The sequence below is a fragment of the Epinephelus moara genome, chromosome 23, assembly GCF_006386435.1.
Source record: "Epinephelus moara isolate mb chromosome 23, YSFRI_EMoa_1.0, whole genome shotgun sequence".
Lineage (NCBI taxonomy): Eukaryota > Metazoa > Chordata > Actinopteri > Perciformes > Serranidae > Epinephelus > Epinephelus moara.
In genome coordinates, this window is record NC_065528.1 from 23957474 (window position 1) to 23973841 (window position 16368).

General features: G+C 40.3%; 1 protein-coding gene across 4 annotated transcripts in view; it reads right to left on the reverse strand.

Annotated features, from left to right (window-relative positions):
- anks1b (ankyrin repeat and sterile alpha motif domain containing 1B) overlaps nt 1-16368 on the reverse strand; it is a 355428-nt gene that overhangs the window by 252790 nt on the left and 86270 nt on the right. For all 4 annotated transcript variants that reach the window (XM_050036188.1, XM_050036186.1, XM_050036185.1 and 1 more), the window contains exons 2-3: nt 8812-8892; nt 4331-4487 (exon numbers count right to left, since the gene is read on the reverse strand). In XM_050036188.1, coding sequence (XP_049892145.1) covers nt 4331-4487; nt 8812-8892 — 238 coding nt within the window. The remainder of the gene's footprint in view (nt 1-4330; nt 4488-8811; nt 8893-16368) is intronic.

A 16368-nucleotide genomic window follows, 5' to 3' on the forward strand; every position in this document is an offset into this window, starting at 1 on the left:
ACTAATAACATCCACTAACCTCGAATAATCCTCTATTGGCTGCAGCGTAGAACTGGCCCACCTACACACTTCCCCTACTTCTCTTTCCATCAGTTTCTCTTAAGACCTTTAACACTCATTACAGCTCCCTCCTGCATCCTTGTCCACACTCTTGCGTCGCTATTTGTCACCTCGTGCACAAAGGTAAGCACAAATGTTGTGTTTTTCTCGCTCATGTAAGAGCCGATTTTAAGACAAACAGTGTGGCCCTCTGGAGTCACCCGATAAAACTAAGCTGCACACACAGACACACACACTCAACCTCTGACACAAGTAATGGTGTGCGTGGGCAGAGTAATATCGTTAAGAATGGGGTAATGTGCAGCCAATGGCTTGCTGCTGTAAGTCTCGATGATGGGTGTGAGCGTGTGTGCGACTTAGTATATCAAGCTGACTAATGTATGCAGGCCCTGCTCTCTACCGCAGAGAGGACAGACAGTGGGAAAATATGGAGCTTAGGCGCCGTAAACACACGAATGCACTATAAATCTTGCGCTCAGATTTATGCCTGTAACCTGAAAACAACTGTACCCTCAAACTGACAATGCAGAACTATATCACACAGGGTAATAAACTAAACAGGTACTGTAATTTAAAATTGATGCTCAACCAATATTTTGCAAAACTCAGGCACAGGGGAGGATTTTCAAATCTTACCTGATTTAAAAAAAAAAGAGGGAGAAAAACCCATGTTTAAAGGTTAACTATGCAGGAATTGTCAGCTGTTGTTTGTAAACAGTATCGCCAGTGACAGTGAAAGGTAGCCACAGCTTTGTCTGCTTGGCTTTTCACTAGCACCATAATTGCATTTTTTTTTAACTGTGTCCACAACAACACTACCTTTTTATAAAGCCCAAATACAGAGAGGGCAGTATCTGTGCAGATAAATACACCATCACACACAACGACAGGAGACCACACACGTGGCGTTTATACTAAACAATTTCATAGGGGCGATTCCAGGGATTGAGGATCTCACAGAAACTTGAAAACTTGATTTTAGCAAAAAAAACAAACATGGAGGCAGACTGCCATCGTCAGCTAGGTGCACCTGTGTGTGCTATATTTTGCACCAGAACACAAAAATCTACTGCTGCCATAAAGCCATAAGCTTGTCCTCCTTTTCCACTGTCAACCTGGTCTCACATAGTCAGACTGCGTCAGCGCTAGAGTAAGGTCTGGCAGCACTAATTTTCATTCTGGTATAAGGGAAAAATCGCTCTGGGTTGTTTGTATTTCTGTAAACCAATCACAGTCATCTTGGATGGCGTTAAGCCCAGGCTGCAGCTACAGTGCCCTCACAAAACATTAGCATGCAGATAGCAAGATGGGAAGAGGATGCCAGCTGAACTGGCCGGCCAATGGCATTCTTATGCACACAGTCTACATCCTAGAACTCAGACTACTGTCAATCTGGCTCAGGAGACAAATGTCCTATTTGTGTTTTTGGCAGCCATGTTTATATTTTGCACAAGTACGCAACATCTAGTTGGTGACACCTTCTGGTCAGCTTGCTGTAATTGGCTGATCACTGTTCAATATCAACTATGTTTGATGTCAAATATGTTCAATATCTAGGATTCAAAATCAGGAAGTCTTTGATCCAGGTAGTAACATTTAGATTATTTAGGTTTGTCAACCCCTCACGCTACAGGATCAGCTGAGCAGATAATCTGTTCAGACCAGCGTCAAACCAGTCACACCCTCGCAATTGTCAGGAGAGGCAAATCAGACCCAAAATCTGCTCAATTATCCTCCAGTATGGGGCTAGCATTGGGCAAAAATAGACACTGCACACTTAAGAATGTAAAACCACTGGAGTCTTTGAGTGTTGCTGTGTCTGTGTGCAACAGTGTGACAGACAGCCGAGGCTTTCTAATGTGAGCTCTGTAGCTTAGCATTTTCAACCGGTGTTTATTATACAGAAGAAAAGATGAAACTGATGATAACAGGGTTGATAAAACCAGCCATTTCCTGCTTGTTGATAAACAAGGCTGAAAGTGAGATGTATGACACAGAGACAGATACAAGAAAAGCTCATCAGTGTAATTAGACGATTTTACGAGTGAGCTTCCTTTCCCCTTTCATTTCACAGATGCACATGAATACAAGCTAACTTTTAATTCTAACCAGAGGGATTCTGTGAGATCTGAATAGCTACATGTCATAATAATATTACACCGTCATTCTTTTTACCCTTAAAACTTATTTACTGCCAGGACAAGCTTAATTAATGAATGCATACTGTACACAATATAACGTAAATATGCATAGATACCTATGTAATTTTCATGGGACCTCTGTTACTCAATAGTCTGTGATGCAGTCACAGCTTTTGTCTCTGCATATGTTGGCAGAAGTTGACACGCATCCTCTTTGCTGAGCTTTTATGTGCACACCACAACAAATACTGACACAACAGCATTAGTCAATCTTTAACTTCCTTTGACTGTAAAGTTGTGCATTATAGCTGGCAAGTCTCTCCTACACATTAACAGCATTGGGGTTTGCTAAAAGCTACTGTAGAAAATCATTACATAAAATTGAATGAGAAAACACAAACACACTAAGAGACTAGTCTTGCATAGCCACAACTATCTAGGGGGCAAACAATGTACTGGTTTGTCTGTATTTCTTTAAACCAATCACAATCGTCTTGGGCAGCAGGATGCACTAACCATACCCTTGCAAAATAAAGTCTAGAGGGGAATTGTGCTGGTTGAAATGGTAAAATACAGATAGCGGTAGGTGGAGAGAATGCAGGCCTAACTAGCAGCTTATACCCACAGTCTACATCAGGTGAGTCAAGACTACCAAGAGACTGACAATACTTCACCAAAATAACTGGAATGTTTTGCACAGTGTATCACACACTGAAAAAGTCTGTTGAGTCTGCTCCATAAACAACATACAAGAGCGCACACACATTAAAACATGTGACTGTGCACTGAAGTCAGCATCTATGACAGGATCGTCTCAATCAGCATCTTCCACCCTGTGTGAGTCCACGCTGCCCTCTCAGCAGTCCGCTCAGCAGCCCACTCAGCTCTACAAATCATTGACGGGGGTAAAAAAAAAAAAAAAAAAGAAAGAAAGAAAATTACCCGTGTTCAATTGCTGACAAACCTCTTCATTTCAGGGGCAAGGGACGCCATTTATCACGGCAAACAATTAGGCTCTAACAACTCTCAGGGGGAAACGATTTGGCTAATGGTGACAAAGGAAAATGTGCTTATTATGCAGAGTAAATAACGCTCCAATAACCTGGGGGGTCCATTACTGCACCGCCATCAGGAGTAGGAATATTAAAAAAGACATCCAAGCCATCAACATTTCAGCCAACACTTCCTGCGTGCCTCATGCTCGTCTTAAAATGACAGCGCATCAACGAGCCGTTACATCATCAATATGCTGCGAGCAGAGATAGACAGAAAAAGAGTGAGGGAGGAGGAGAAGGTCATTTTTGCTGATGAGGAATGACAGCAGTGGCAGGCTGAATGCTCCCAGAGCTGAAACATTCACCCAGCTGTCAGAGAGAGATCACTGGGAACAGTAAAGGATTGGCTCTGTTGGACAGGAGCCATAACGAGACGACCTGTGGCAGCACTGGTTTAAATGCCCCAAGAAATACAACGGAGGAAGTCAACTTTAATTTAAGACCTTTCTTGTTCTGGAACAGTTACAGCACACAGGGCTTCAATTGACCATTTAACATGTAAAGTGGGGACTACAACAGGAACAAAGGTCACATTTACCTATCACTTCTTTTTCTATAAGGTAGAAACGCCTAACTAATAATGGCTTCTCTGAGCTACGGAAACCCAGGCATGAAGTTTTAATGATGCTCTTCTGAGTCCAGTGAATTCACCTGCCTCTTCCAGAGACATGTCAGAGTTCAGAGCCAGAGGCATTTGTAGATGATACAGAATACTACTACCCTGAAAAGACCCTAATAAAGGGAGAACACCAACACTGGCAGCAGCACGATGTACAAGCAAGCAATATGGCTTAATAATAAAGCCCTACTATCAAATAAAGTCATAGAAATAAATTTGTTTATATGCTTCAAAGACTAATATTAAAGTCCTGTTTATAGCTCCTACACAGAGCTGGACTGTGAGTAGACAAAAAAAAATTATGTTCAGTTTAATAACCATGATTCAGAATCAGTATTTGTGGGATTATGGTCTTATGTTAGACTGAAAATTCATAGAATTCATAAGAAGTTTTGCTTAGTTCACATTAAACATGAAGGTTTTTAAGAGGATGCTGATGGGATTATGATGTTTACCTGTTGGTTGACGCGGCAGTGCGAGGGTCCGTGGTGGATGAGAATGCGGACGATGTCCACGTCTCCCCTCCAGGCAGCCAGGTGCAGAGGGAAGCAGCCCTTGCTGTCGGCCACATTTGTGGATGCCTCAAACTGGAGCAGCTTTAGCACCACTTCCCTGAGAGAGACAGATAATATACAGGTCAATATATCAACAGATGGAAAGATGGAGGGATGGCAAGAGCAGAGGGAGCAGAAGCAGAGCAGGCTAAGACCGCTAAGGCCGCTAAGACCTGAAATCCATAATATGGAATATTGTCACAGTTCCCTTGAGAAAACCAAATTAAACATAGTTTAACCTTGCTGCACATGTGATGCATTTTTCATTTTGGAACATTCAGTGCAATCCAACCCTACAACATACTGCACAATTAATTATTTTGCTGAATATTTCATCCAAGAAGGATCTAAGCCCTATTAAAATTAATGCACATGATGAAAATGCCATGTGCTCATATTCTGCAACCTTAGTTGTGCTTCCTCTCATAGTCAGTGCTATTCCCTACAGAATGACTTTGTTTTTCCTGGCACCTAACAGAATAAATGTTTACCTTGCTGTAGGCTTTAAAGTGACTTCTCTTACATGCACACAAAGTTTCCACATGTGACAGTATGACAATATTCTGAATTCGATACGAGTCATGTAAACAGCATTCTCTGCTTGGATTTTCTTTTTTCCAAGTATAGCATGTTTCGAGTAAGACATGGGATATACAGGTATTATTCAGGTTTTAAGAGCATTTTTTGGACACATACATACATACAGCTCACTTGGAATATGCAGATCAACTGGGGTTTTTAACTGCAGTTTGCAACACACAGCCTCTTGCCTGTTTATGGTCAGCTCTGTGCGATGTCATGAATGCACTGTACACAAACAAACTGCTTTTGTACGGTCGAACATGTTCGCCACCAGTGGAAAAAACTTTGAAAATATTTTGATGCAAAGCAGCAAAATGGCAAAAGCGAAAATTATTCTGCTTTTCCATATTTTGACATAATAAACATGTTAGGGCACGTTAATCGGAGTAAGCAGGGCTGCGTGAAAACAGGAATATTAGCTTAAAAAATATTCATTTTAATTAGCCATGTAAACAGCTTAGTTAGTTGGAATATCCTCCTCTATGGGCTAAAGGCAAAAAACATAATATTTTATGTATGTGAACCTAGTCAGAGATTCTGGGTGTGGACACTTTCAAGCTTCACCTGTGTCTTCTCACCAACTATCTGCAGCATCAGCATCACATGCTGGAGCCAGAATGAGCCTTAATAACCAACACAGGATCTTCTCCTGCACCATGCATTATTTAAGTCATCATCTTTGCCTGACATGTGCAATAAAATTAAGACTCTGGTGATAAAGCTTTGCATAATTTATCACCAACACCATCTCTATTTTAACCTCTTCTCATTTCAATCATTTCCTTATTTTCAATTTTAACTGTAACTCCCTCAAGAGCAGAGGTGATACAGAGGCTGCTGTATTTTTAATGCCTCCATAGGAGCATGCAGCAATATGATAAGACGTGCAACAAGTTAGTACCGACTTCAAGCACTAAGTTTAATTATAGGTAATGGAGGGATTTACTCTGTTATTAGAAGTGAATGAGCAGTATACCAACCAGCACAGGAGGCAGTGACTGCACAGTGTTCAATTGGAAATAATCAACAATTTAGAGAAGACAATTACTTCCATGTTTCCCTCTAATAAAGTATTATACAAATAGAGTGACAAATCACAGTGCCTGGGTTTGTGCTGGAAACCCATTTAGCTGCTGCTCAGCAGTAATGTCAGCAATACTGTTTCATATTCGAAAATCTCCATCTGAAGTTGTCACCTCTCTCTGAAGAGAAAAGGTGAAGTGCTTCATTTGCATTTGAAATGTCAGGGGGGAGGAACAGAGCAGAGAAGGGCAAAACCTCTCCCAGGAGCAGAGGTGAAAGCAGCCCTGAGATGCTTAATGAACTGCTTTGTTAATTAATAATTTAGCATATTTTCATGCAATTCACTCAGGTTTAAGTGGCAGCTATACAGCAAAATCACACTGAGAGGATCTTGGGGTCAAATAAAGAATATTCAACTTCTTGCCGATTGGATTGAGCCTGCGTGCATCAAAATGGCTTCTCAAAAGGCAATTCAAACCCCAATCTGAATAACAAACATCTGAATATAGCACTATCTATATCTTAATTGCCAGTTCTCTTTTTACTTTCCCACCTTCACGTTAAATCATTCTTCCGGAGCTTTTTGTTGGCGGCCTAATTTTCACTGTGAGGCTGCAGTTTCCTCTCCCTCCCTCCACTCCTCTCCAGTCGATCTGAAGGAGGAAATCCACATAATTGCCCCCAAAACACAGTACTAATCCTTCAGTTCCGCCAAGCTGGGATAGTGGTCAGGCTTGCAGCTAATCCACACTGTGTAACGGATTTCTCAGCAGGCTCAGGTGAAGAAAGGAAGCTGCACGGCAGTTCTTTGCAGATGCAGACGCGAAAAGCAGTCACACTGTTAAACTTTTGTACTTTGGGCTATTGTTGACATCTTACTGAGAGGACAGGTGTGTCATGACCCTGGGACAATGCCAGACTGTTTTGATGTGATGATGTGAAATCATTTTAAGGCTGAGCAACCGTGTCAAACCCAAAACACTCAGCTCCCTTCACTCCAGCAGAAAATTTTTTGGAAGAATCCAACAGTTACAAGGATATTTTACCAGAAAACTCAGTGAAGAGTGCAACAATAGCAACACTACCAGTAGTTTGAAAATGCAATGCAGACCTGTAGCAGAGCTGAGATTATGTGGCTTCTCATGTAGGTTAGCAGGGCTCAGTATTTAACCTAGCTCGATGCTCAGGATAGTTTACTTGGGTAAACAGTAATGACTGTCGACGTCGTCATTGCCATAATGTTATATATCCAATAAGTTACTGCGGTCTCTAAAAACTATTTCTTATAGTATCACTCGCTCCACAACATTGTTAAAACAAAAAAATTACAAATTGACGATAGCTGCCACGTTTCCCTATTTAGTGTAACTGGACAGCAGCAGGTGTCACTGATTGTTACCATGGAAACATCGGTCTTGATTCTGAGTTAGCTTGGGGGTAGTTTGGCTACTCTTTAAACAAGTGTTTTTACCTTTAGTAAATGGTCTAACTTGAATAAAACTAATGTAATGGCAAAAGTAAGCCTGGACCAACATTACCGACCGCTCTAAAATCTCTTTGTGAAACCGGAATCTCCTCTGCTTGTCGGAGCGTTATGACTAACGTTAGCTAAAGTTAGCTAACACTAGCTAATTTTATGCTAGCTCTCCGCACTGCAACTGTGACGTTTTGGTGCACCCTCACCGCTACCACAGCGTCGTGTTCCGCCACAGGAGGCAGCTGTTATCAGCGAAAAAAGGCTTTTACAACTTACAACCCACTACACTACTTCTCAGCACCAAACGACAGACAAAATCAACGGCTAATGTTAGCTACGATGTCAGCTATTAATGTTACTGTAACATTACACTACCTTCCCAGCACCAAACGGCAGACAGACGAAGTTAACGGCTAACGTTAGCTGGTGAATACAGTTGGTTATTTAACACTTATAGAGACCGATATTTCCCCCAGGAGACCAAAACCAGAGCTTAAAAGACAGCCGAGTAACGGGACTTACACTCATCATATGTCCAGAAACACGACTCCCAACTGAAAGCCAAGGTTGCTCCGTAAAAGCTTAATGTGTAAATTAGCAGCCGTTTGCTGTCGTGTTATATTTTTCTCTAAAAACTTCAGTTTCTTACAGTATTATTAGCGTCACAATATTGTAAGAAAACTATAAATTGCCACATAATTCACACTGATTAGCATAATCGCATAGACTTTATTTCAGCAACTGTTTGGCAGATTTGGACACTATTGGAGGGGTATTATGGGTTACTGAGGATGCTGAATCAATTTCTGACATTTTGATTTAGTTTAAGTGTTTTGTAATTTTGTTCCCAATAAAGAACAAAGCACAACACTACATGGCCTTGCAGGAATAACTATAACTAAGGAAAAACTATTTAAACCTGTTACACCACTGTTCACCTGACAGTAAAAATAGGAAAATAATCAAAATCTAAAATGTGTTCCTCCTGACTACACTATTTATTTTACATACAAGGCATTTGAGCAGACCAAAATATGAGCACTGAGAGAAATGTGTCAATTTAACTGTTAGTGGGCTGACAGGAAAATTAATCAACATTAATTTCAATAACTAACTGTGTAAGTAATTTATCAAACAAAAATATCAATAATGTGATGGTTCCAGCTAATAGACACCCCCGGCACTTGGAAGTACATATAAATGTATACACACACCTCCTCCAACTCTATTTAACTGTACAGCACTTAAATAAATAAATTTGAATTTCTATTAAGTGGAAGACAATAATGTGCAGTCTTACCTGTGTCCATTAAGTGCAGCATGATGCAAAGGTGTGTATCCCGTGCTGTCCGTGCAGTTCACATTCAGGCCCTTCCACATGCTGGAGACAAAACAGAGACACATCAGAATTAGTTTGAGATACATACACTCCACTTGCTCATCACAGCCACTTAAATGCCTCTTGTTAGTTAATGTGCTGCTTGATACTCTGTCTGTGTTGTTTTTGGGACATTGTTCCGTATGTTTTGAATTGCTTCTTAGTCACAGAACACCTGCACCTGTCAGTTGTCAGTTTTAGACCCAGGAAATGACAAACCACGCCCAGCCAATTAGGATTCACTTTCCTAATGGAACGTACCAACTGGAGGGGGATTGTAATGTCTTTCTGAGAAACTGCAGTGTATGCAGAGCTCTTTTGACTGCTTATTGATATGTGTGCAGTGTTAAATTACTATATTTATCTACTGAGAAACAGATGAATACCTGCTGTGAGCTAATTGATTTATTAATTGTGGCATTTCCCGTAGTAGTAGTAGTAGGAGCCACAGCTTGTATAATAAGGGGTTTTGAGCTCTTTCATGAAGATTAAGGAACCGTGGATTGCTTTCTCCTGAGAGAATTCTTTTCTTGTTTATTTGTTTGTTTTTACATTTTTCTGTTTAGCAAGTATCGGGTTTTGTTTCTTCAGTTGCGTCTTCACACAGAAAGAGTTTTACATTTATGTGTTTGGGTCCCAAGGCGAGAAGTGTAATTTATAATTTGGGGCTCCAGCCAGAGGAGTTTAAGTCCTTTTTCATCATATTGGCAAATAAAGAAAGTGAGTGAGGTCGACTGTCGTACTCGCAAAAGGCTGAGCCTGCAAATAAAACCACACAACACAGAATCTCATGAGGATAGCCAGCTACGCGTATATACTCACACATAGGAACAGACCTACACACATACACACACTATTACACAAATAGAGCCCAGGGTTTTCCCAGGGCTATAATTATATGACCTCTCTTTTTCACATGAACTCCTCCAAGCGCGTCAGAGAGAAGTACTAATTAGTTGAATTCCAGTCTGAGCAGCTCTGGGCTGAAAAGCAGAATCAAGTAACTTGTAGAAGCAACTGTATTGCTTTGCATTTGAAAATAAAGACAACACAATAAAGCAGCTTCTGAGTATTACACCCCAAATATAGATTTTTTTCAAATAGGTTCATTGCATTTTTCTGCTTAATTATTATGGTTATGTCTATTTTAGGCAGCTGCAGTGTATTCATGTCTTTAATCTAATCACAATCTCATCTTTCCATAACACTGAAGCAATGGTATCCTGAAAAATGAAGGCTTAAATATCAATAATTCCTTCAATTATTAATCATATTGTACAGTCCTTTTACCTTGTGGCCTGCACTTTGACTTCTATTATCCCATTCATTGACTGATTCTGTGTCTTAAGGTCAGGTTTCCTATTAGAGAGACTGGAGCTGAAGCTGCTGGCAAACAGTTAAACATGGTGGAGGCAGCAGAACATTCTTTGAGTTTGACAGACATCAACACAATGGCCAAGGTCAGTGGTGTTATGCAGTGGCCCCGTGAGCTGAACACACAGCTGAACGTGAATTAAAAGTGGTATTAAGGACTGTCTGCACACACACACATGCACACACACAAAACGAAGTGTACACCAATCAATAGAAGGAGAGGGCTGTTGTAGCTAAGGAAGCAGAACATTTTACTTTGCTGCATTCAGTGCTGAACTAAATCACGACAAAAAAAAAAAACACAGCCAGGTGCCCTTCAATGAAATGCACTGAAAGCTGAATTTCTACTCTATCAAAAGCAACAACGCCCCATGTACACAGACTAAACAAGAGAAATACATCTGAAAAAAGGACATAAATACAAGCACCTTCATGCTGCGTTCAATGGAATCAGGCTGACGGCAGACTGGACGTGCACAATGATATATTCCTACAGTGATGTTGTATAGTTTACAAGGAAAGGAATAAAATATATTAAATTATTACATGCTTATTATTTAATGTCATTTTTCTAGTAATGTCCATAAATTGCCCGTTTGTTGCCCTTATGTGAAGCAGCTACAAATCATGGCAAAAGGTTAAAATATTTTGAATTTTAACAGCAAGGCTACCGTTACCTTTGCCTGTATTCTCTGCCAGCTTCATCTAATTTTTACTGTCCTTCTCTCGTCCACTAAAATGATCTGGTATGCCATTTGCCGTCTACCAACTTTGTGATTCCACATGAACGCGGCACAATACAGTGCATGTACATGGCCTGTCATGATAACTACTTTTGTTGGACGATGTATTGTCCCAGAAATAATTGCGATAAAGCATATTATTGTAATTTTGGGATAGGTGCAGCCAAAAATTATTCAGTTTGAGACTTAGTATAAAATTTGGCCGACAAAATCAAAACTAATATGCCTCTTGCGACTAATAGACAATCTTAGCAAAGCTCCAGGAATACCACAGCTACTTCCGTTATCCAGCAGGTGAGCTGCAGTCGGCTCCTGGGGATGGACGGTCTGTGGCCAGGCGGTTTGCTGGTGATTTTACAGAGTGGATTATGAAGTGGTTGGAGGGTACAACTACAAACGGACATACTTTCTGGTCCATTGCAAGGGGTTGGCAAGGCAATGATTAGTAGGACTGAGTCTCTTCCACTCCAAAAGTGCAATTGCAGGCTACACGTAAGCTACACAATGTCGCCTCTAGGTGTTGTTTTATTATCTGTGTGTTATGTCACGCAAATAGTGGCAGCGGGGAGGGTAAAAAAGGAAGAATCGCTTTATAACAGTCAGGAAAGCCTGCTGGTTATTCTGGCACCATGTTAGCACACAACAGGCAATATCAAGGTTAGAAAAATGATTGAGGTCATGTCCACATATCGTACGATAAGTCGATAACATAATCATTGTTATAGACCTACGTGTGCATACACATACGACATGTAACACACACACAGGTCAGAGGGCAGGTACCCACAGACAAAGAGACACAGCACAAGCTTGTTTCTGTTGGATCAGCTGATGTCTACACACTGCGAGTGTGTGTGTGTTTGTGTGTTTATATCGATCATGCTGCGCTGCTGACCCCGTTCAGCACTGACCTATAGAACCAGCAGGATGGGTTGTTAAAAAGAGCAAACCGCCAGAGGGTGAAGGGAGACAACAGGCTGCAGGAAGCCAAAATGTGATGGAGGCGGAATAGAGACAACAAGGAGGGAAATAAATAGCTGTTTCAATATCCACTATAAATATGGAAAGTGTTAATCAATAAACTTCTGTGCCATACATAAAAACTAAGAAAAACACTTTGTCTGCTTGCTGATCAGGGTAATTAAGAAATACAAACAGCAGAAAGTGCTAAACGATTGAGATCCAAGGTGCACAAGTATACAGCACAACTTTAGCTCAAACAAACAACAAATATCTGCTTGTTTCAAATTATTAGCACTCATTTATAGTACATTCTTCACAAAAAGTAAATGCCACTAAGTTACGGAGAATTATCTCATTAATGACAGAATTTGTTACTTGTTTTAAGGAATTGCTCCTCATTTTAAAACATGCACATCCTTTCTTTCTTGCAAGGATATTAATGAGGTGCAATTAGCTTAGCTTAGCATAAAGACTGAAAAAGGGGGGAAAGTTAGCCCGGCTCTTTCCCAAGGTTAGACATTTACCCACTGACACCTCTAAAGCTCACTGTTTGGTGGGTGTAGTTTTGAAATACGTCCACTTGTTTTCAGTCTTTATGGTAAAATAAGCTGATCATCTGCTGTGTTAGCTTCATACACAGACATGAGCGTGGTATCATCTAACTCAGTGGTTCCCAACTGGGGAGTCGTGGTCCCAAAGTGGGTCACAGGTTAATTCTGAATGAACTGCAAGTGGCTTGCGAATGTGTCATGTTAGTAAAAAACACACGTTATTTGGAAGTTCGGAAAAAATCTGGTGCTGTTTTTTGCTGTAGAGTGAGTTAAATAATGGACAGTTAACAGAGCTCAAACTAGCTCAATGACATGGCCAAACATAAGTGTGACACTGAATATATTAAACAGTGGACCATGAAGTAATGACTAAGGAGAAATCTGGACCCCCTGGCTGGACCAGTTGGGAACCACTGATCTAACTTACAAGCAAGACAGTGAATTATTCTTTTAAATACATATTTTTCTGCCTATGTTACCAACTGTGGTCAAAGATTTACTGTGGTTCTAGCCTCATCTGCTAGCAGCTCCCACTTGTTTAGCTGACAGTGCTAATGCCATTAGAGGTATAATTCATCGATTGATCGATTGGTTGCAGGCATGGGAATCACCAGAGAGCCCAGGATACGATGTTACCACAATACTTGAGTCACAATACAATATTATTGTGATTTTAAATGTTTTGAGATATGCTGAGTATTGCCATAACGTACATTGTGATATATTGCAATTTCTTACCCTCTTTTGACTGCAAATTATGTCCCTAAAGGAAAACCTTGTCCACATCTGTTTTAACTAATAACATACATTTTCTGTCTGATCATGGTGCATAACGTTTAAACACAGTGCAAAAATATAAACACATAATATAACATTATTTTCAAGATTAATAATTTATATTCTAAAAAAAAACGATACTTGGTGTCCGTGTTTTGAAACAAGATTGCCACACAAAATATCACAATACTATGCTGTATCGATTTATTCCTAATTACTAAATCAATTGCCAGCTAATTTGATAACCGATTAATCAGTCTGAGTAATTTTTTAAGAAAAAGAGTCAAATTCTCTAATTCCTGCTTCTTAAATGTGAATACTTTCTGGTTTCTTTACTCCTCTATGACAGTGAATTCAATATCGTTGAGTTATGAACATGACAAGGCATTGCAGGATGTCGGACAGGCTTTAGGAAACACCAACATTTTTACCATTTTCAGACATTATTAGACCAAATAACTAATCGATTGATTGAGAAAATAATAGAGAGATTTATTGACAATGAATAGAATTAGAATTATAAGTTGCTGTCTTTTTAAGACCTTATAGTTTCAGTCACTTTAATCACCAACATCTAGCCCACCACCCAGAGATCTTATTGAATTAACATTTTCTAAACTCATTTATTACATGGCGTCAATGTGTTAAGCTTGGCCATACAAAATCTGATTTTTTGTCAGTTAGTGGAGGTGTACCTCAAGGGTCTGTTTTGGGTCCATTGCTTTTTACTGTCTATATTAATGATACTATTCCTTCTTTAATTGGTTGTCATGCCCATTTTTATGCAGATGACACAATTTTATAATGTACTGCGGATTCTGTTCAGACAGCCATCAATAACTTGCAAACTGCTTTTAATTCTTTTCAAGAATCTCTAATCAAACATAGACTACTTCTTAATGCAAATAAGACAAAATACGTGTTGTTTACCCGAGCCAAAGACATTGATTTCAATAGTGTGCATTTATACACCAAAACTGGCTCAGAAATTGAGAGAGTCACAGAGTACAAATATCTTGGCATCTGGCTACATGAGGATTTCTCATTCAAATATCATATTAATGAACTTATTTTAAAGTTGCGAAAAAAATTGGCTTTCTGTACAGAAACAAATCTTGTTTCCCAGTGCTCTAAAGAAGAGTAATAATTGAAGCAGTGTTTATGTCTGTTATGGATTATGGTGATATTATCTATAGGCATGCTGCTGCCTCAACTTTGAAGAGTCTGGAATCGGTCTATCATTCAGCCCTTAGATTTATTACTGGTGATAAATATGATACTCACCACTGTGTTCTGTATGAAAAAGTTGGTTGGCCCTCTCTTGAGGAAAGGCGCAAGAGGCACTGGCTTTTATATATTTTTAAGGCCTTTCTAGGCAAATTACCACCGTATATTGCAAATTTGTTGGAGTGGAACTCAGGCACTTACATGACCCGGTCAGCTGAATTGCTGCTACTCAAAGTTCCTCGAGTCTGTACAAGTATTGGTAAGACTGCCTTTTGTTATGATGCCCCTAGCTCTTGGAACGCACTACAACACATCCTGAAATTAGACACACTCCCTTCACTCACAGAGTTTAGGACCTTAATCATAGATAACTGTGTTTCTAATTGTAACTGTTTCAGATGACTGTCTTTCTTGTTAAATGTATATTGTTGTGTGTAATCACTGTCAATATTTTAATGGCTTGTCAACTCGACGGCATTGAAAATGAGGGTAACCTCAATGTCTCTCGAGAATAAATAAAGGTTATATATTATATATACACATCACTTTTTACTAATAATACACATTACCACTTTAAAATAAGCGTTAAATGGCCACTGCCGGTAAGCCATTGAGTTTTATCAAAATGTTGTATTCCCACTCCATGTTTCTAATTCAATACCTCATTAATCACATAAAAGGACTTGAATGGAAACACAGCTAATGTTCCACTAACTCCCCTGAGCTGTTTTCTATATCTGATAGCTGTTCACTGAACAAACCCGACCTTGAACACACACACACACACACACACACTTGCCCACACACATATGCGCCAGTGCTGTTACCTTCAAACAACCAATCTGTACAGCAATTCATTAAAAACCTGCTGTACAAAGAGCCTTTCATGTGAGCAGTGCTCTGCACGGCCCCTAACACAATCCACCTCTCCCACACGCCCCCAAACGCACCGTACTAATGCACAAATACAGCAGTCATAACCGGAGTCTCATAACCTTCATAAAAAAACCTGCACAAACAAATATACGTGGCTACTTTGTGAGGGTATGTGTAAGCCTTGTTTGCAGTGTGCGTGAGCCTCGCTGTGTGCTGAACAAGGTGTTGTGCTTTTCTTTCACTGTTACATATGTGCTTGGAGTGACACCAACAGTGGGTGTCACTACTGGTGGGTGCTTTAACACTTAGCAAGCATTTTGTGGGTGGTTACTTTCAAGGGTAGGAATCATATAACAAGGATTTAGCAAGATTTTAACAATAGATGTGGAAAGGACTGAAAGCTCCACCAACACTCAATCAAGTGACTGTTTGTAAGGTGGAGGGAGCTGCACCAAAGCACAAGGCACAGCTCGGCACTTGCTTGGAACCATTCTGTTTTGGTTTTCCATTGGCAAAAGTTGTAGCTGGTACCTGGTATCTGGTACTTTTATTCGATACCACCTCTGTTGTGGTTCCAACCGAGCTGAGCCAATACTACAAGGTGAAGTTAAAACACCACGGACTACTGATTGGACGAAGAGAATCGTCACTAGCACAACACGAGACATCCTGCACACAAATTCACGAAGGCATGACCTTCCATACTCTGCCTTATTCTGCCTCCGACTGGCTTACCCTGACATTCTTACCCTAATCCTAACCAGTGTTACTCGGCACCTTCTCTTCTTCTCTCCTTCTCTCTCTCTCTCTCGTATTCTATTACTGCATCTTGCTAACTCGGCCATTCTGGATGTCACTAACTCGGCTTCTTCTCCGGAGCCTTTGTGCTCCACTGTCTCTCAGATTAACTCATATCGCAGCGGTGCCTGGACAGCGTGACGTGTGTGGTTGTGCTGCTGCCGTGGTCC